This window comes from Apostichopus japonicus, chromosome 20 (assembly GCF_037975245.1).
Source record: "Apostichopus japonicus isolate 1M-3 chromosome 20, ASM3797524v1, whole genome shotgun sequence".
NCBI lineage: Eukaryota > Metazoa > Echinodermata > Holothuroidea > Aspidochirotida > Stichopodidae > Apostichopus > Apostichopus japonicus.
Window position 1 is genome coordinate 19645031 of NC_092580.1, and position 23384 is coordinate 19668414.

Below are 23384 nucleotides of genomic sequence, written 5' to 3' on the forward strand. Positions count from 1 at the left end.
TTTGATGGCATGAGAATGTTACATTACAAATGCAAGTAGCAGTTTTCAGGGACTCTGCTGATATCTCATGAATTACTAAAGAAAAAAAGAAATTAGGAAAACAAAAATTCTGAATTTACCAAACTTGAGGTTTAAGCTGCTTTACACCACATAATCAGTTTCATCTCAATAAGATCTGTTTACTCTTTGCTAGAGTTTACAGCTCTGTTGGCAAGAGCATGGTCAGTGATTTATGTTGTTCAGTTCTAAGAAATGACTGATTTGCTGGTCAGCATGTTGTCATTATCGCAGACATGTAAACAGGTCAGACCAGTTTATTTATTTCACTGCTTATGAAGGCAACTGGTACTTTTGAAAAGAAGATAACTTTATGCTAGACCCAGTTCATGCCAAAAACAGATCATCGGAGATAGGCAGTCATTGCGTTGTCACATACACTTTTGTTTTATCTTTACCAAAGAAGGAGAACGAAACTATTTCAGTGTTTTATGCTGCTAAAGACGTAGATAAATAAAAAGTGAGCCGGGTTGCAAGCATTCCAAAGAATCAAGTACCATTTAGGGTAAATTTCCTGTCTGTACAGAGAGAATCTTTGTTTTGAAAATCAACAGTAAATTATCAGATTTGTTATCAAGGAACCAATACACATACCTGTAACAAGTTTGTATTAACTAAACTCTGACACACTGACAGAGAACCCTACTATGAATCAATCACCAAAAAAAATACACCCAAGAATCTAGAATTGAGCTTTGCTCTAGAATCTCTGGTATCACCAGTCACCTTTGTATACACCAATGAACAGTGGTACCTTTAGTAGCAAGACTTAACCAATGATCATTCTTCGGTTATCAAATTTTATGATAATTTTTGCTTCAGGTTTGACAAGGTTAAAGGTCCCAAAGACTATTGGGACGAAATATAAAAGTAAAGAGATAAAAATAAAGTTTGGGTAGTTGTACACAAAAGTAAATATGCAACACATGAGTGGCTCTCAGGTTGTTTATATATGCACATGGTTTAGTAACTTCATTGAAGAAGAGGGTTCAGCTCAACAAAGTCTGGTGCACAACATTGTACAAGACAGCAGTCACCAAGTTGGATCCTTCAACTAGTCCAGAGGACTTTGTCTAGATATGTAGTTTTGAAGAAAATGAAAGCAGGCCAAAAATTATGCAAACTTTTGAGCATTTTTGACAACAAAGATGTTGCCAATGATAGCTTAAAACCACTAGTCATGATGAAAATCAGTGTTTGTTTTAAGAGGTAAAATTGTGTACCAAATAATGTAATGTTGAGGATGTCAGATGCCACGAAAAAAAAAGGGGGGGGGGATCGTCTCACATCTGCTTTTATCCAATTTAGTATTCCCTGGCTTTTGTGGCATGTTTTATGTTGATATTGTCATTCTCCAGTTTTTCTCTCATTTGGTTCTGGGTAAATAAGGCTGGACTTTGATCCCCACCGATGTCTGCTTGTATTGAGAAAGCCATTGCATTTGGCAAAACACTCTGTTCTGTAGTTTTCAAGTTATTGGCTCAAGAGTTACTGTATGATTGAATTTTCACCTATGATAATTTTCTAGATCAAAGAAACAGCTGTCGTGAATTTCCAACAACCTTGAAACAACCTAAGGCACAAGAGTTGCTTGGTTTCTATTCCTGTCAGACCCAGCTTTTAAAGATAATAAAAAGATATTCTTTAATTGTAGTATTGATATTATGATTATAACTGGTACGTTTGTATACTTAATACAGAACTCTGTGCTGATACAACACCATTTTTATCAATAAGTGGTTTTTGTTTAAATTTACATTTTGAGTTAGGATCTGAAAGGAGAAACTCCAAGCAAGAACTGTCTTTAGAGGGTTTTCAGGCTACACTGTCAAATTGCCAATAGCTATGTGTTACTTTAAGTTGCACAGGTATATACAGCACACACACAGTACACAGTCAAGGCAGGCAGTGTTTAGAACACTGTGTTGTGAGTCATAATACTGTACCTTCACACGTTGTATGTAGTTTAGTACACAGGGTATCTGAGAGTTTAACAACGTTTTGCCAGTTGTAACTAGAACCGATTAAGTTGTCAGAAGCAATGAAAATAATGTTGCTGTCATTTGGAACTTATTCATTATGGAATCTCCTTCTAATTATAATTTGGAAATTGACTCAGTGAGATATCCTTTGATAAAAATGAGTCAAAACAGAAAATATCATAAAGGGTTTGATGTTTCAGCTGGTTTGGGATAGATGTATGAACTTGGAAACTGTTTAGCACACCTTTCACTACAGGTCTTTGCACAAAAGTTTAAAGTATTATGTCAAGTTCATGCATCTGCTTGATTTCATACAAATGCAACAATATGAACACTTCAGTAACTATCTGGGAACTAAAATAAATCTGTTTCAGTCAATAATGGTTGTAATGTAAGAGATGTCAAAGTATGCAAGGGGGGGGGGCAGGGGGGAGGGAGTAGACAGTGGATGATATTTAGATGTTGTTCAAATAGAGTTTTTTCCAACTTAAACTGAAATGATTGTGTACATCATGTGACAATCCCTTTTATTGTCTTCAACTGTCGTTTTTTGAGATGTCAATTGATGAGAAGCTTGTATCTAAATATTAAAACTGTCTGATAAAGCCTCACGTCATGTGACCCCCACTTTAAAACTGCGGACAAGAAGTCTTTCACTCTCTGCTACGAAACCCTTGAAATTATGCAGGTTACATTAATCTGACACAGAGTGTTTGCCCGTCCACTTAATTGTGGAATAAGATAACCAATTGTCTGTATGCCAAGCTGCATACACATATATATGCGATCAAGTTTAAAACAAGTACACATACAGGCAGCAGTGTCACCTCTGGAAAAGTGTATAGATCTCTAGTTTCATGTCTCAACTGGATTCCAAGATTTTGAAAGGATATACGGATGTGGGATCATGTGGCACTGGGGTCATTCTAGGTGACTCCCATGTAAGGAAATCTGCAGGACAACCCTCCCACTCCCCCAATTTGTAAAATGTTTAGATGTTAATGGTGCATTTTGAAGCGAGGGCTATATAGATTAGGTCTGCACAAAAGATTGTGCTGATAACTACTTTTTTAATTTTTTTTTATGTGGGGTTGAAAAGGTTGGGGGAGGGGGAGGAGGAAGTGTACACCCACATTGGATATGGTCTGGATTCTATTTCCCTTTCAGTTCCATGAATTCTTTTCAAGGTACAGTATATCTTCTTCCTCAAAAAATGTCTTTGCCCTGACCCCTGAGTAAGGAAGCAGTCACTTGTGACTCAATTCTATAATAGAAGATATAATGATGTCTTATACTAGATATCATTATTGCATAATTTCTCTGTACAACTGTTTTTTTGTTTCATTTTGACAATTTCACTTCATAAGTACAGTACATTATGTCCTTGTATACATGACTTTAACTTCTTTTCTTCGGAGGGATACTTTTATTTGTACAGCAGATAAAAAAATTGCCAGCTTGCTGTAGGAATGATAAGATGTATAGCAACTGTTGCATCAAGAGCCATAATATCTCTTCCCAATTTATGATCAGAGAAATTCACAAATTTCACAATTGGTATGCAAAATCAAGACACTCATATCTAATTTACCAGTCTTTTCAATTCTCTGCACACTATGGTACAGTAATGTATTGTACATTACAGTGAGTACTTTATCTATGCTATGGTGTAAAGGACAACTGGATTTAAGTTGTGCTTCAAACAGAAAGAGAAACAATTTTTGTATTCATTAATTGTATTTGAAGTTGCATTGAGCTGTTGTCTGAATCAGTATAACATTTCTTTTGGTTTTCGGTTTATAATTGTATACAACACTTTCATTTCATACTCGCTGGTTTTACCAACAGTACGTAGCTACATCGACTGGTATTTCAGTTGCTCACTATTGTCTGTCCTTAAACCTGCTTTCGTTGTTGTTTGATATCCACAAAATACAGTGGTCTGTATAACAATAGTAAGTGTTGATAGTGGTGCAATAACAGCATAAAAGAGCCAAGTTCTTCTCCAATCTTAACAGATACTGTAGCAAACCTAAGTATGAAACCTAAACTAACCTAAGTAGGATAAACCTAATATGAAATTAGTTTACTTATTAAACACGGCCATTTTCGTCATTTCTACAAACGACAATGAACCCGGTTGTTATCTGCCTTACGTATTATAACTATTAAAGGCACCGAGGTCAATCATATGAATACTTTTGTAAATGAAAAGTAAAGCCCATTGCAAAGAGTCCAAATTAGAAAGAAGGGACCAAGTCCAATTGAGGACAGACAAAAATCTAGTCTTTTGTGGAAGAACAGAAAATAGCTAGCCTATTGTGGCACTTTTCTGTGTGCATTTCCTTTCCTGGCCTTTATTTGTTGGTTAAGCTGATAAGCTTTGGTAGAATATTTTGTCAACACATTTCTCTTCAGTTATAATTCCTTGACAACTATACTGAAAGTCTAGCCAGAAATTCTTTGCCAAACACTTCACACATACCCATGATACCTGTGCATAGTGTGTTCAGTTTATACATACCTGTAGGGAGATATCTGTTGAACAATTTGCCAAGACCACTTTCTTAAATATGCGGGCTAGCCTTTACATTGTAGTAGTTGTTCATTTTGGATCTCTTATGTCCCTTCAAGCCCTTTCAAGGCAAATTGGAGTTTATTCTCTAATTTTGCATTGCTGAAATTTCTTAGCAATGAATATCTTTATATTCATTAATCCTACTTTTATATGATTTTTCAGGACATAGGTATTCAGCACCACAAAGGAATATATGAATTTAAACAGTTATAAAAGTGCATATTGTATGAGGACATTAAGACCCCTTAACCGCATGACAAATTATCACTTGTGTGTTGTATGTTTTTCATTGAAATGAAACTGTATTAATATTAATTGCAGATTTGTTGGTCGGTTGATCTCCTACTTGATTGAAACTGATCTTTTCTGTTTGTAAGCATGTAGTAAATTAACGTCTATTTGAATAGTCTATTAAGTCGAGTTCCTGCTTGCAGGAGGATCTAAAATACAGGCATACATACATACATACAATTAAAAACAAATGTGTTTATAAAAGAAGAAGGGGAGAACAAAAAATCTGAGTGTGTATATACAATAGGAGACCTGCAGGTATAATTGATGGTAAATACAGAAACCAGCAAATTGTGGGTGGTTTTCTTTAAGTTTTTGGTACACATCCTGCTGTAAGGTATGTATGTAAATGGTTGTTACATGTATTAAGGGGACAGATGAGAAGCCTTCCAAGCCATTCAACTCCCTTTAAGTATTTGTGGAGGTTATATAAACTGTTAAAGGCTATGCCAACAAATCCTTATCACAGGGGAAAGAGAGTATCTATATTTCTTATCACTAAACGCCATTAAAAGGAAGCCATTTGGATGCCAGTGTTCTTGTGTAGCCTTGCCCGACACACTAGGATCTCACAAAGTGTAGTGCTGTAAAATAGTGAATCCAGGAACTATGAATCCAGCAACGATTCTTTGGAATCAATTTTTATCCTGTTGTTTTTCAAGCGACCTCCCATTTTGTCATGTAAAGATATCGTAAATCACCAACAAGACAATATTTAGTCTACTCATGATTCTTGAATGGCTTAATGCTGACTAGAGATTAATCTTAGCTCTATAGATGATAAAGTACAGGGTAAAAAGTACATTGACTTATTGGTCATCAATAAAATATTGATTTGTGCAATTTATGCAGAGGACTAAATTTAAAAGCATAGTCTTGTATTTTGGCTTAAAGGGCTTTTCTGGTGAGAGATTGGAGTACTGTTTCCTGGTTGTTCATGTATGTTTCTCCATCCAAACATACCAAAGACATCCCATTCTGAAATTTCCTCTGTATTGAAATCCGGTTTTGAAAGCTGTTTGTAGAGCTGAATCTGTTTGGTTGGTGACATCATTAGGGCAAATGGTATATTGGAGAAATTCAATGTTAAAACTTAACTAAACTTTCTATGACTCACTTTCCAATCTAGTACCGACACATACTGTATATACATACCTGTACGTATGCTACCTACAGTAGGCCTACGTGATTTTGTACGCTGTGAGTATTATGTAAATAAATGCTCTGAAAATATTTGTTAAAGAAAAGTATTGGAGGGTCAAGAAAAGGTATCTTTTCCCCTTTCTCGTTCACTGAGCCACGCAAATTACTATCCAAATACCTGGCCCTGATCCATTGTTGAAGCGTAGGCCCTACCAGTACTTCACAAGCTTAGGCTCCAATTAAAAGTTACTGTAGTGGGTTCATTGGCCTTAGCTGCTGACGCCTTGTTCACACGTGATGATCCAACGTAGGGTCTGTTCTTCCAACATTTCTTTTGGCCCACAAATGCTGAATCTGCCTCAATGACATCACACTCCCAACTGTTCAAAGTACTTTTGAAAAAAAAAATTTTTCCCTTGCCGAATTTAGCACCATCCTATTTATAAAATACACTCAGAAAATTATACATTTTCTTAAGGTACTCCTAAAATAGCCACCAGATGATTCTTTTAATGGATCTGCAACTTATATTTGTCAATTACCTGAGCTGAAGTTTTCATCCCTCCCTTCCCATCCCTCATCTTGTCTTTTACTCTCCCCCCCCCCACCCCACCACCACCACCACCACCATCTGAAAGAAAACAGAAGAGGATCTTTTGGAAGTGATACTTGTTTGACGTGTTAGCTTGTCAGCAAGATTAAGATGCCAACTCCAGACATTACAGTGGGTGATGGTTTTATGACGTCACTCTTGATCTGGGCATCACTTCCAGCTCTGCCGTTCTGTTCCGCTTAGCCAATCATCCATTCAATCATGCCCCAACACCATACTCTTTGGCTGTGCCACCCAAGGAAAATATAATTTGTATGATCACTTCTGTCAAACGTAGCATAATTATTCCCACTTGGGTATTGAACTGATCTGATTGCAAACATTCTTCTCTGAGATTATTTAGTCTTTGTACAAAACAGAAATTGTAGAACTGGGAATTGCTCTGTGGAATGAGTGGTGTGAACTTAGTGGTGTGAAGAAGTTTCCACCTAGTGCAAGTAAAGCTTAAAAGAATATCTCTGGGGCGAAATTTTTATCCAGTATCGCGCTGGAAAATACTAGTCAAAATGGGCAAACTGCATACAGGTGCAGAGATGATAAAACGTTTTTGTACACAGGAATCATGTTATTTTATAACAGACAACATTCAAAGACTTAAAAATATGCTATAAAAACTTTGAGCACTAAATTATTCCTTATAATGATATACAAGCCAATTGTGACTTAAAACTCTTTCCAAACATTGCATGAGTTTTAACCTGGTTGTTTTCCAGGCAACTGTAGGCAAGAACGGGATAGTATTATATATACTGTAGGTATTAAATGAGAGGTGTTGTTCATATTAAGTGGAGATGTTTTTGCAAATTAGCATCAATTTGACAAGTGTTATATCAATTAGCTTAGAGATCAGCAATCAAATTATTTAATATACCAGACTCATTTTTCAAGATACCAATGGCAACAGATATCATGTTTGAACAGTTACACAATGAACATGCTGTGCTGCTGTATTTACATGCCATGCATTTGTGTTGGGTAGATTGCAGTGCACACGTTGTACAAGGGAGACATGTACAGTATGTATGATAACTCTTCATCAAATGAGTTCATTTGGTGATATGCAGTTGAGTATCAATTTGAAGCCACTTGCAGCTCTTTTAATGCAAAGATTACAATATTTATTTAATAAATTGTTTGCTTTCCACATGTGATGGGTACTAATAAGAAAATGATGTCCATGTGACATCATGTGTAGAATACAACTAAGTGATATTAATTAATTACTTATTACCTTGATAATAAAAAAAAATCTCCAAAGATGTCTAGGTTTGATCAGACACGATCTCATTTTGATAAATTAATCTGGTATAATTACTGAAATCAAACTCAAAACAGATTTTATTTCACATACTAAAGCTGATCTTAGGAAGACGTCTCCCACTGAAGGCTCTACATTAGGCAACACAATTATACTCAATGCTCACATATGGTATATGCGTGTGTGAAATCACATGACGTCAAGACAACTGTGCAATATGCAGTGAGAGCTACAATTTAGCTATTGTTTGGTTAACATATAGCTTGTTGTACGTTGTAACCTAGTTTTGCAAAATGTGAATTGTAGAATATGCAAACGATTCACTCAGTAATGTGTAACAGCTATATATCTTACAATGATCGCTTCATAATTATGTTATCTGGCAACATTAGATGGTACTAGTATATGCAGTACTACTTAGTGCTATTGTAAAGTGTATGAAGTGATATCATGCAATCACTAGAACGAGTGCAAGAAACCACCTTTGATTAATGTCTGTGTAGGTTTAAGGTGTAGATAATAAAGGAGAATTAATTTTTTTTAAACTTAATCTTGATTGGTAATTCCTTTAATTTTCCTGTTTCTTTACCATCAAAGAGAAAAAAACAATTGAATAAGTACATGTGCAGACTTCTGTGCTTTCACATAGGTTGTACAGCGTTTCACAGCTTCTGTTGAATTTAGTAGACCCTGTAACATATTTTCTAAGAAGACTGCAACTCTTTATAAAGAAGGCCCGAAGGCAGGTTTTGAGAGCTGCTTGTTCCACATTGGGGTAGATTGTATTAAATAAACTACTGAACAGTATATAACACTGGCAGTGCAATCTAATAAGGACAGTCTGTGTGGTATATTGTATCAGACAACCAGTGTTGCTGAAAGTAACAGCTGTTCACTCGTAAAATGCAATTTCCTGATATAAGGTCATTTTTTTCATGCTGCAATAGTTATAGAGTTGCTGAAATTTTGACAGCTATTTTGGTGAGCCGGATGACATGAAGTCTCTTGCAACATATCGTTTGACATCTACGACCATCATCCTTATAAGACTTAGCTGGAAATTTTTAGCTATATTGACAAACTCGTAGCAGCGGACATGCGGACAGACAACTGACCTACATTTGGTTTACATATATACCCAAATGATAACCCAAAATTTGAATGAATTGCCATCCCTGGAAGGCTCACACAGAAGAAGTAAACAACTTTGTTAGTCCTACATAATCTTTGTTTAGGCTGAAGGCAACTTGGATTGATTCCAAATAAGCCAACAATGAACATGTCCAAGTTTGTTAAGCTACCCCACAAATAGCAGGGATGTTAAACATGGTGAATTTCTTTGTACTAGCCATTATACGATTGAGATCCATGTTATTGATTCATCTTTCAGTAGCTGACAGGTCAGCATGGTTGCTTGTGATTTCAAGGAGTAAGTACTGAGGACTATATTCACATACAGTAATCAATCAATAGCTTCACAGGGAATCCAGACTCAAAGCCTTACAGATCTATATTTTAGACTGTTTAGAGACCTATGTGAAAGATGATTTTTTTCAGTTATTTTGGAAATGGGGGCTAGTATCTATGTCATGTAAAAATTGTAACGCCTGAAGTAGCTCCTTGGAGGGGAAGAGGGGAAGGGGAAGGGAAAGAGCAAATTCTTTCTGCAAATCGTTGACAGTTTTTTGTGCACAGCACTACACAAGTTGGACATGTAATTTTAGCAGTTGTTACGTAACTGCTGCAATAATTCTTCAGTACATTATGAGGACGAAAACGCCCATAGACTTGAACAACGTGCTGTATAAAGTTTTCTCTGCATTTTAGCTATTAACATATAAATGACAGTTATGTATAAAAAGTTAAGCTGTGTTGACATTATGAGTGGTTTTAACTTACCGGTGCTCATATCTTTTACGATACATTTCAGTCAGAGTGCTTGAATGTAATTACTGTACTTTTTAAGTGAGGTACATTTCACATGACTTTCATGTAAACATTTAATTGAGGTGCATCCTCTACCCTACTTTTTTTTGCTACTGTTTTGTGAATGTTGTCTGCTGGAGAGTCCTTGGTCAGAAATTTCATAAAGCAAAAGTACTCCTTCCATATTAAATAGACAAATAGGCCTATACTTTTTAGTTACCTTGAAGACTGTGAGTTCAGTTTTAAAAAAAACAGCAAAAAGGAAATAAACAGTCAAAGAAGACAGAGAATTATTCAAATGTGTGACCAAAGGGAGGGAAACCTGTATGATTTGTTAAGTGCACTCTTCACTGAACCGTTATCATGACAATGTTTTGTATTCTTCTCCTCAAGTAAGGATATTCCCATTGTTAAAGTATCACATACTGAATGGAAAGTAATTTGAGGAATGACTGTTTGAAAGCCTTGGTGCATTTGCTAAGTGCATTGCTTAGCGAGGGGAGGAGAGAGGTGGGGGGAGGGGAGGCACAGTGGGATTTGAAATTGAGGTAGTTGAAAAATATGGTGATAAATATGATATCAATGTGTTTGTTGCTGGTATATATAGCTGACCATATAATAAGCTATCATTGTAATCTTGGCATAATTGAAGTGGTTTCTGGCTTGCTGAAGGTTTGTCATCCCTAATATTTCTTGAAACTTGTTACCCCTTATCTCAAAGTATATGGTATCAAACCGCACACAGACATTTTTATCTGAATTACGTTTGGACAAATACCTCTTTAACACAGTTGGGACTATCAAAGTTTACCTATTATCTCACGATTGCAAAGGTGTAAACATGACTTTGGATTTTACCTTTAGAACCAGAACTTCCAGAAGTGTGCAGTTAAAGATTCCTACTGTTTGCAGCTGATTGTTTCCTCCGCATAAATCAGAAAGCTCCAAAAACTATTGTGGAGTCTCCTTTCGGGAATCTAGGTTAGCTGTGAAACAACCCTCTTAAAATCCGAAGTAGAGATGGTTTGATTCGATGTAGAGGCAGGTGTAATCTGGTAAAAGGGCTCAAGAGTGAGAAAGAAGAGGAAGGATCTCACAGTTATGTTTCACAGAAGAAAAAGTGCTTTCTAAAAGTGTTTTCTAAAAGTGTTCTCTAAAAGTGTTTTGAACTGTATATGTTTCATTCTGAAGAATCTAAAGCAAACAAAATTCTCAATATTAACATAAAATGCTGTAAAGAAAATTAATAAAAGGTCATAAACCTGACCTCACTCCTCTCTGAGCTGTCTCCATTCTACACAGATATGCACTTAATCTACCTAGCCTACAAAAGTTGGTAACATTTTAGCACTGTCCCCCCCTTCACTACCCCCAATGACCTACTTCAGAGTCAACGCCCACTTTATCTTCCTTCCAAATCTACCATTCTCAACAAATGCCCTTTCCTGAAGGTATCTACCTCGTCCAAAAATGTTGTACCCTTATATAGCTCTGCACACAGATAAACAGTTTGTAAAAACTGGTAAAGCCTTTTGCCATATCTTCACACACACCAGCACCGGAAGTAGAGACCTGTGTTACATGTCCATCTAATTTCTAAGTGTGGAGTTTACTACACAATGGTGAAAGTGCATGGTCACGGTGTCATGTGATGCAATGCTTAGAATGAAGCACATACAATTCAAAACTAGTTTAAAACTTCTTTTCTTTCTGCAGGATTACTTGACACTTGTGTATGAGTATTAGTGGGTAGGTGTTCTAGGAACAATCAGAGTTTACATTGAACACACACACGTAGGGATTGCGTACGTCAAAAACGTGACTGACAATTTTCTTTCCGAAAATTGTTACAGCTGGTGCCCATGACCTAGTTATGAAGTGAAACAGTTTCCCATAGTCAGGAAAGGTGTGAACTCGGTGCTTTCTCTCGCTCTGGTTGTGCATAATACCTATTGAGATAACTTGATCACTGTATACCTGTAGGCTAATTAACAATGCATTGAGACTCAATGGAAGCTATGTATGTTTGGAATACATGCATACATGGTTTAAAAACTCTATTCGAGTATAACAAGTTGTGCCATAGCAATGCATCATTGTTCAGTCTGTTACTATGGTTATGATACAGGAGTGGCAAGGATTATTGTGCTGAATAACTCTGTTGGCATGCATGTGAACCCATTCATAAGTTCAATCTCTAATCCTGTCTATGACTTCCCCACATTTCTGTGTGCAAATTTTAATTTTCTTAGTTCTCATGGGGGGGGGGGTGGGGGGTTGGTGCCATTGTGAGGACCACTCAGTTTTGGTGCATTAACGCTCACTGTATGATGAATGTACTATTTATTATATAGAAATGAAGTAATGTACACTCTGAAGGGTAGATCTAGAAGAAAAACAGAATGGAAGGAAGAGAGAATTGACGGATTCCCGTATGTGGGATCGTATGTTGGATCGTATGTGGGATCGGGGATACAGTGCTAAAATGTTACCAAGTTTGTAGGCTTTGTAGATGAGGAAATTTCATAACCAGGCAACCCTGTAAATGTTTGGGAAATGGGTGTCAGATTATTACTGAAGTAAATGGAGTTACTATGCTGTACATTGGTAAAACACATTTGGGAAGTTTGATCACTCAGAAATAGGCTAGGTCAGGGGACAGGTCTAAAGGGTACTAACTTGCCAGGTGAATTACTGAAGATGTGACTATTCAATGAATGACATGTCATTATGATTGCTCATAGTTACCTAGACCATGATTTTTAAATTTGGAACCTCTAGAAGTACATGTGACCTAAAGTGTAGTATGTTAAAGGTATCGATCAAGCAGATTTCATGTTCGAAATCCTTTATTGGATTTCATCTTGGTGTTAGCATGAAAAGTTTGAACAGCATATAAGGTACAGCTAGTTACTGGTTGTACATAATAATAATAGTCTTCTTAAAATGATTCACTATTTGTAATCTCCTTTGTTTGCATAAGTTTGAATAAAGTTTTACTGTAAAGGTTAAACTCAGCCCACATCTGCCCTTTGCTACTTTTTCAAACTTTAGAAATTTCCCTGGTTAAAAAGTAATCTATCCTTCATTATGAAACAATTTAGGTCGAGCTGGATTTTCTTTAGTTCCTTGCAAATATCTGAACAATTTTGTTCATCAAATCTGAACTCATAAATCCTACTGCTGTGCTTGTACAATTTGTGAATCGGAATGAATTTGGCGTCAATGCGAATTAGCCAAACTAGGGATCGAGGTGACTTACCCTGGGATGTTGCTGAATAGATTGGTGGGCATAGCTACTGAAAACAATCGTGAGTTTCTGGCTGTTATTGAAGATCTTGTAATACCACACAACCATTTCAGATGGAACCTTCCACTAACATCAAGAGTCATAGTACACATGTGTTTGTTTATTTTTAATGATCTATGAAAAGAATCCTTGTTCTTTCTTTTAAAAACAGAGGAAATGATTAAATTCAACATAACAGTCACTTTAACATCAGAAAAATTAAAGCATACAATTTTGGGGAAGAAATGTTATGTCTTTTACTTTCCACACTTTTTTAAATTTTTTTTTATTGCAAATGTAGCATTTAATTAAATCATGTATTTATTTTGGCTTTATAAGATCAGTGACTTGTTTGAAGATGACAAAACTGCATTGGCTACAATTTTTGCATTTTTGTTTAAAAGTACATAGTTCAGGTGTAGCCATAAGAAACCAATGAAACTCAATAAGCTGCTTTAAACCTACCGTAAGGAGACAACACTTAAAAAGTAGTTTAGTCTGAAATCCATGATTTGCCCTAGGTCATACAGTGGCCTTATTATTGTGGTTGAGTAAAGGAAATACATTTTGTGCCTTAGAAATAGTTTCATTGATCTAATCTGGATAGACACCACAGAGGAAATTATTGCCTTTGAGTCATTCCGTAGATGGAAATGGATTGAAACCAGTAGGCAAACATCAACGGAAAGAGTTGTCTGCATTGGTTTACATATAAATTAGGTCATAAATATTGTTATTTGGAAGGATTTTTTTGGGGGGGGGGGGAGGAGGAGGAGAGGGGGGATTCTGTGTATTTTTTCACTGGTTTATGGTGATTTCAATCTGGTGGTAATATGAACTGGGCAATAATCTGGAAATAAACATGGGATCTTCTAATTGAGCATTACGAAGCTGTTACTACAGTAGCATGTTTTTAGTTGTTGTCGTTCAGTGTCCTCATTTTTATTGAGAACCAAGACCAAAAAAGGAAAAAAAAAAAGATGTGAAGTGGACGGAAGCACAACTACTGGCTAATTTGCCATATATTTATTATTACTGTATGATTTCATTTGATTTATCATATTCTTTCTTTTTCAATGGGAACACTGTTCATTATCCATACACAAATTCATTGCCACTCTAGTGATCAGTATAGTCTACTTAGCTTCCTCCCTTTCTCTCTGCTCAACAACATACCTGTATGTAACCCTCACTGAATGCTGTGTAGAATGATAGAATGACCTGGTAACCTTACATATATCAGATAATGTACCTGCACCTTCCCACATTGTAGGTTGAGGTTCTATCTAAATTGATAATAAAAATTTAAGAATGAAAAGGTACTTCCCCCTTTTTCCTTTGATGTTTTATGTCATATATATAAGAAACAATTCCATCTGTTAAACTCTAGAGTGGTTTTCAATGCTTCAGCAAGTTGTTAGTTGTACTTGTTATAGGTATGAGACATTTATGCTGTTTTGTATTCCATTTTTCAACCAGCAATATAGTTTGTGCAAAGTTTGAATATAAAAATTCTTCTCATGATTATATACCTGCATCATATTGTTTTTTTTTGCATGGAAGGAATGAATAGTTGCCTTGAACTTCCCTTTTTTGGTCTTCTGTACATGAACTAGGTGATGTGAATTAAGTAATAATAGTATTTAAACAAGTCAGTGTTAATTCAATACATTTACATGTGTCAGTTCCATTTAAACATTTTCAATGTGACATATATCCAAATGCAACATTTTAATCACATATACACAAACTCAAAGTAATTTTATGTTTAGCTCAGTTATTTAAGGGTCAAGCATGCAGACCCTACTGTAGTTTGTGTGTACCTGGTACCTGCCAAATAATAATGAATTTGTAAATCAAACAGAAGTCAGGGCATTCACAAATTGCTTGCATGTTTGGAAAATGAAACGGTTCAGGTGTATAATGTTAAAATCTGTTCGATTTCAACATCCTTAAATTAAAATGGGTATTTATGTAAATTAAAGTCATGCAAACATCAACTCTTTACATCGATATCTCAATGTTTATGATAAATAAATAGTTTTTTAAGTATTGCAGACAACAACATGCTGCTGTTCACCTATGCTTTTCCAATGTCGACATTATAAAAGGAATCTATTTTACTACTTGTTTTTGGTACAGTCAAAGCATTGAATTTGGTATATTGAATCTTTTATCGCAGATTCTCAATTCAAGAATTATTAAAACATGACTACTTTGAGGATACTGGCTTCAGGGTTGAACTTGTCGAAGACAACAACACAGATATCATCCAACTTCAGCTTAGAGTAGAGGACCCCAAGAAACGTAGAGATAAACATCGTGACAATGAAGCACTGCAATTTTCCTTCAATCTTAAGACGGACGAGCCTGAAGAAGTCGCAGCTGAAATGGTAAGAATTGATTATTTGTATGTAATGACTGTTTTCCGTTTAGGTATATTGCTTGTTGATTCAGAAACTGACCAATCAGAGTATCCAATTTGAATGACATACTATTGATTGCATCAATAAATATGATTCACAACCCACTCACCAATACTGTAGCATCAAAAAGAGGTATTTTCAAATGATGCTTGTTTTGTCATATTTGGAAGAAAACTCCTTACATGTATAATGAAAATTGGCAGAGCCCGTTACTTGGAAGTTAGCCTTGGAAGTTGTTTAGGTGGATTGTTGGAAAGAAAAGTTTGGTATAAGAATCAGAGAGGAGAGGGAGAGGCCCATCTTGAAGTTTGTAGGAGATAATAATCAACTGTTGGAATTGTCAATGAAGTAAACTAGAATTTTTGTGAGCTGTTTCCAACCAGTTTCACTGAAAACATCATTGAAGGAAACTTTATTCATAAGTGAATTAGTATTTTCAGAATAAAACACAGAAAAGGGTTGCCGCTGATGTTTATTTGTCAATAAACTCCTTACTCCTGATTAGCAGGTCACTTATTCCGGGTTTCACAAATTGAAAAATTTACAGCAACAAATAATTGAACTTCTTGCTTGTCGAAATCAGAAGCCAAATTAATTTGGTTGTGCTGTGAGCTAACTGAGTATTAGATTGCTAGCTATGTACAGTCACAATTGAATTACTGGTCAAGGGATTATTCAAAGCTTGGTTCTGTATTTCTCTGCCTGTTTAAAACTGGTTCCTCTTGTATGCAATTACTCATACCAGTAAATCCTGCACCTTGTGTAGCATGGGCTGATTGATATTTATATATAAATATAAATATATATCTCATATCTCTCTATGTACACAAGAACTGTAAATTATTGACTGGTATCCAAACATCGTTGAAGAAATTTATTTCTTATTCTTTGTCGGTTCGTGTTACGAACGTCACCGAAGGTGGTGTACTTCTAAAAGGGATATTTGCGAATATTCTTAAAGCAGCTTATTGAGTTTTATTACTAAAGTTTCAATATTTTCATAACCATATTCCTATACCCTACTGGTAAGATTTTGTCAATTAAGTTAATAAATTCAGTGCTCAGTTTTGTATTCTCAGAACATTTGGTGCAATCATCTGGTTTAGCCCTACCAGTTATAATAACACCCATTGCCCCAGCTTTATCTGAATACGTCTGGAATTAAAGGGGGCAGATCCTGTTTTGAAAGAAAGTTATAGGCCTAGGCTAAGTATTCATTTTTGGCTATTACAACAGAGAAACAAAACAAAAGACCTTGTGGTATTGAACATCTGTTGCTATGCTTATTTATTATACAAACAATAATCATTTTTTACATACAAATGGCTTCTAAAACCCAAACAATTTGATAAATTGTCCTGATTTTTGCTAGTGGATGCTACTGTGATGTCTAAATGTTGTATGTTGTCTATGTACTTGTCAGTTTAATAGGTTAGTTAGTTAGCATTCAGGGAATAATGCATTTAGCATAACACAGCAGAATATGTAACTCCTCCCACCCCCATCCCCCCAAATGGAGCTGAAGTTGGATGATATCTGTGTTGTTGTCTTCGACAAGTTCAACCCCAAATGGACAAGATGCACATACTGTACTGTAGTACTATTTGTTAATAAAAATTTGGTAGTTTCAAAATTGCGTGATGAAGGTAGTATTTAATGCTTCAAATTTTCGCCTGGGATTGTCACTGGTAGGCTAGAATAATGTCCTTGCAGATGGCACCAAAACTTCATTCATGTTACTTAATCAAATGTTAGAGTTTTCTGCAATCAATATTGACTGACAGACAGTATAACAGCATATCAAGGTTGCCCTGCAGAAACCATAAAAGTTATAAACAACATTGCTGGGGAAGTGTGAATTGTGATGTCTTCCAATTGTGCTTGTAAATTTGTGGTTTATTGTCAACATTCATAAAATCCCAGACTTGGAAATGGGCATGGTGGAAATTGTTGTTGATAACAACAAAGTGGGCATTCGATAGGCAGTAAATGTGTGGAAGTTGTCTAGCAAGTTTAGACTTTGACCCACAGCAGGATGTGAAATCTGACATGTTGACATAATGGTACACATAGGGGGAACTGCACTGTGGCAAATTGCTCTCAGTTATTTGAAATTTGTGGAAGGTGATTTGTAGGTTATTAATGTGAAACTTTCCCTAATTTTGGTTTACCTTCCTCAATTTTCCAATGTCAGCAGATAATCCTAAAGTTGTTGTTCCTTACCCAGGAACATTTGGGTAAATGTTCAATTTTGAAATTTTTCATATATGAACAAGATTGGCAGTCATTAGGCCTACTTAAGAAGTTCACCTTTTTGTTTTTCTTATATAATTTAACATGATTTCTCAAGTGCTGTTGAAGAACAAACAAAATATCGGTATCGCTTTAGGTGTCTCATCCATGGTTATGAAATATGGGGTCACTTAAAGGGAAAAACAAGAAAGACAAAAAAAAAAAAAGGGGGGCAAATCAATTAATCATATCAGACTGAAAGTGCATGGTAATCAATTCATGGATTGTGTGTGCTTATGTACACAACATTAGCAGTAGCTTTGTGATCATTAACTACTTCTGACTTCACTTAAAAGGGCTGCTCTTTACAGCTGTCGGGTATGACTTTGAACAGGGTTAAGAGAAGAGTAGAAAATGTTATAATGTAGAGACTTCATCATGTAACATTGTATAATAAAGCACCGAGTGATTTGATTAGTTATGAGCATATAGCAGAAGGCAGATGGTGGACGAATATAGATTGCACTTTGTGGCTGATTCATCTTAGAGAGATGAATCTATCTACAGTGCAGCACAGATTGTGTGGTCTTTTAATGCAAAAACTTGTAAGGAAACTTACCGAATATTGATATGTATGAAAAAGTACTCAGAACATGAAACGTTTTTTTAATATACAGTGGGATTAAAGTACCATTTGTCAGTTTTCAAATAATTAGTAAAAATCAAGGCATTTTGATATTCTTTAGTTGAATCACTGTTAAACTTGAACTGTTATATATTAGTTGACATTTATAAAATTGATATTAACAAACAGGGTAGGTGAATTTAAATCATTATTATCTAACTCACTGATTTAAATCTCAAATTTGAATCACACTGATTTACATTAAATCAATATTTTTTGTTTCCCTTTTTATTCAAACTGAACTAAAATTTGGTAATTAAACTTAAAAGACTTTATTAAACCATTTAGTATAGAGTGACTCTATGTAGTGCATTGGCTGATCACCATTGATTATGATGGAAAGTATCGTGGATGATGATGCACATCCAAATTGAATTATGAAACATAACAGATCTTGATGGTTATGGTGATGGTATGAATCCTGTCATCAACCTGCTTTAAATAGTGCTTATTCCTAGTAGTACGCAACACAAACTTACTGACGCACAGTCGGGTAGTCATCAAGACCAGCTGTCAAAAATACAATGTCATTACATGACACAGGGAAATGTTTGTAGTGTACATTTCAACATGCCATCTGATGATTAAATGTCTGTCGTTGAATACCACGGTCTTACATAAACCTAGCCCCTAATTCATCCTCCCTCGCTGTTTTATGAGAATACCGGCCGGCCGGCAGACATACGGTGCTCGTAGAGACTTGACTTGATTGTATTTTATGTGAAAGTAGTCCCAAGCTGATACTAGATAAGATCTCGTATAAATTCTGCTGCTTTAAAGGTGTAACTGTAAACTGTGTAATATTGTCAAACCGCTCTCTTTAAGTTCCATTTACTATTTAAATTTTGTAAAATGCTGAAAAATTGATATGACATTTTGAGTATGAGATATTTACATCAGAGTTTGAGTATAGCTTGGGTGCAAAAGAGGTGAAAATTGGTCAGTTCATAATGTTTTGGGGTATTATTTGACAGTAACAAATTTGGAGCTGTGTCAAGTGTCACAAAGATAACACAGAAATAGTTTTACACTGTGAAGGCTTCTTACAATACAGCTGACAATGCTACAACCTTTTTACACAGTATGAACCTTGACTCTGCAAATGAGAAGGGAGGGAGAAAAATTGATACGTGTCTCAATAAGTGTTCTCTCCCGACTTGTTTTTGCTACCATCTACAATACTGTTATTCTGTCTGTTAGCAGTCTGTTTTGTGAGCAATTTAAAGTCACATTTGTTAACCCTTTCTGCTTACTGCTATCCATGTTGATTCCTCCAATTATATGAAACCGTAGTCACTATCTGACTGAGACAGATATATTGCCTGCGTGTGTGTGTGTAACTGTATAATGTGTGTGTGTGTGTCTCCTTGCCATTCATCTCATTTACGTCAGGGTTTTTTTTTTTTTTTTCTTCTTTTTCCCCCCCTTTTTTTCTTCCTTAAACGTATCCTTCAGGTACGATCAAGCCTTTTAAATGAAGAGGATCAGAAGATTGTGGCCAAAAGCATTCGAGACAGAATAGCTATGGTAAAGAAGAGACAGCAGGAGAGTAAAGAAAAACAGGATCGTGGGAAACAAGAGAAGGAGAGGCTTGACAAGGAGACTCTTGATAAAGAGAAAGAGGGAGAAGGTAAACAAGAACCTGAGATATACTATTTATTATTATGTAATCAAGCAGCAGAATTGAGAAGGGAGGGAATAAAGAGGCGAGAGGCAGTGAGGGGGGGGGGGGGGGGAGAAGGACTTGAGAATTTTACTTCGCTCCTTTGCTTACCTGTCTCCCTACAACCTTTGCACTCTCGTTGTACCAGGGTAGAGAGGAATGGGTAAAAGGTCAAGGAAAAATGCACTAAGTATTATCATGTAATGGAAGGAGAAGAATTTGGAGAGATGGCAGAAAGATGGTGGGAAAGGTAGGGATTGAAGGACAGGGTAAAGTAGGTATGAATATGGGTAAAGGGTGAAGCAGAACACCCCATTTATTATTATGTTAATCAAGGAGCAGGGCAGGAGCAGGGCAGATAAGGATGTGTATGAAGGAAAGCCCATCTATGAACAAAATAGTAAGAGCATACAGGACAAAATGTAACCTATATATTTTTAAATAAAAATTTGAAAACATGACTGGAAAAAAAAATCTATCCCAAGTGTATATAGATGAATATTGGAGGGGAAGAGGGGAGAGAGGGGGGAGGGATACCTGCGAGAGTTCTGAGCAAATGTTACTGTGAGAAATTACTACTTTCTTTTCTTGTGGTATATTAAGAAAACTGAAGTAAAAGTGACGTTTAAAAATTTTATTCTTTATAAGTCATTCAAACAAATGATTTGGATATGTGAATCCTGAAATTATGTTTTTGCCATTTTACTGTAGGTTTGGTATGATCAATTAAAACTCTCTTTTAAAATTCATCTAACAGAATGCCAATTGCTTTGATTCATAGTTTGATTCAAAGTTTCTTCTGAGTGGTTAATGGGTCTGCCTCGTCTGCATTTAATAGCAAATTAAAATTACTTTGGTTTATATCCACCTGCGTCCCACTCTTTAAGTCAAGCACTGACATGCAAATAAGGTGCAAGCCAGCGAGAAGTATGCCGCTAACAGCATAGTGCTGTGATTGCAGTAGATAGTGTGTCTACCTTATCTAGTTCTGTTTTCTGATGATCATAGTATGTAAATAGGAAGTCTGATGGGAGGTTAGAACATTAAATAAAAGTAACCTTGTTCCATTAAAATATATTCATCCGTTTTGCAGCCTTGGGGGTGAAATGAATTGATATGAAAAGGGGCAGGTGCTGTTGTTAATTTTAAAAGCCAAAGTTTGACGTTATCACCTACAAAATCATACATGCTGTGTGTTTCTTATAGCTGAATCCTTTAAGGTTTGAAGAGCAATAAATCCTCATCAATAAAGGAAAATCAATGTTTCAATTGGTTGCATAGTTAATTAAAGGGCTGTATTGATGGGAGCCAATATGACACGTACACACGGTTCTGCACTGTTTAGTTGAATACCCCTTTTCAATATCTTATTCCTAACTTTAGATAAGATTGATTGAATTTAAATGATTTTTACCAGGTAAACTGTACATTACAGGTGATCTGTGATGTCGTCACGATAGATGTTCTTCCAAAGTGTTACTTACGTATAACGATGTATCCTTGAAATGTGATAGATTTTGAAATGTTCTGCTTAGTTGTCGATGTTGTTCAGAATTGCATTAATTTGCAACTTGAAAGAATAATCTTTCCTCGTCGGGATAAATGATTTGTACATTATGATGGACACGAGCACATATTTCAGCATGATTGCCAAACTGACGTTGACTATCTCTGTTGCCAGATGCATTCATAACACATTTCACCAAATTTTAAAAAGGTTTTGATCTAACGGTATAGAAAATTGTTAAAAGTCTACGTTTAACAATGTACTGCAGCCACACAGAATATCCCTTTAACTTGATAGGCAAAACCATTGGAAGTGCCAACACATTGCTCAGAATATCCCTTTAACTTTATAGGCAAAAACATTGGAAGTGCCGACACATTGATCAGGATATCCCTTTAACTTGATAGGCAAAACCATTGAAACTCCTGACACATTGCTCAAGATATCCCTTTAACTTGATAGGCAAAACCATTGGAAGTGCTGACACATTTATCAGGATATCCCTTTAACTTATAGGCAAAACCATTAGAACTGCTTGACACTTTGATCAGGATATCCCTTTAACTTGATAGGCAAAACCATTGGAAGTGCTGACACATTTATCAGGATATCCCTTTAACTTATAGGCAAAACCATTAGAACTGCTTGACACTTTGATCAGGATATCCCTTTAACTTGATAGGCAAAACCATTGGAAGTGCTGACACATTTATCAGGATATCCCTTTAACTTGATAGGCAAAACCATTCGAACTGCTTGACACTTTGATCAGGATATCCCTTTAACTTGATAGGCAAAAACATTGAGACTCCTGACACATTGCACAGGTAGTCTTCACAAGTGATGAATAAAATGATTGACTAAAATAAATCAAAGATATTCAGTCCAGAGCAAAACAGAATATTTCTTTAGACATTTTAAATAAAAAATACCTTGTATAATCCCAATCTTTTATATGTGGTTATAGCATTCCCCAAAATGCAGTGTTCAACAGATCTTTTGAGGTGGGATTCGACATTAAAGGTCATATTCAGAAAATAATTCAGCTTCTAACCTTCTACATAACTTTTCCAGATGCTTGGATTTTTGTTTATAATAAAATATCTTCGCAATTATAAACTTATCTTAGTAATTGTCCCTTGCGCCCTTTTACGTGGAGCATGTCATTAAGTGCTTGGCTAAATCAATTGAGACCCTCGTATTTGATCCAATGATACTTGCCATGACCAGTCAGAATGCATAATTTATGGTTAATGTGGATTCAAAGAGAGTAAGTGTCAACTATAGTGTCAGTTCAAGTATCTAAGTGCCTACCTGTTCATAAATTGCCTTTGTTGTTCTAGATTTCTGTCCGGTCACATAAGGTGTTGTTGTATGGGACCATGAATATGTTGTAGTCTATTTCCTAACATCTATTCATTATTGTAGTATAAGGTAAACCTACATGATGAAATAATTGGCTGCAGTAATGTTTTACTTTCTAAGTGTAGAAGAAGAAATAAGAAAAAAAAAATTTGCATTTGTCTCAAGGCTTGTATGCCATCAACAGAGGATACTTGGTGCTATGGTAATGATACATGTGGTTAAATAAATGGTATGTCAGTACATATTGCAAGCTGTAATAACAACTGTGTCTCATCACATCTATCCATATGGGTTATCTATTTGACACACTGACTATGTTTTGATACTAAACAAACAAGGTGTAGCTGGTAATTGTAACAAGGTACTGTT

General features: G+C 35.7%; 1 protein-coding gene across 4 annotated transcripts in view; it reads left to right on the forward strand.

The window, feature by feature from the left end:
• Positions 1-23384, forward strand: part of LOC139960993 (uncharacterized) — a 91323-nt gene that overhangs the window by 28398 nt on the left and 39541 nt on the right. For all 4 annotated transcript variants that reach the window (XM_071959754.1, XM_071959753.1, XM_071959752.1 and 1 more), the window contains 2 exons: positions 15320-15530; positions 19936-20110. In XM_071959754.1, the coding sequence (XP_071815855.1) occupies positions 15320-15530; positions 19936-20110 (386 nt within the window). The remainder of the gene's footprint in view (positions 1-15319; positions 15531-19935; positions 20111-23384) is intronic.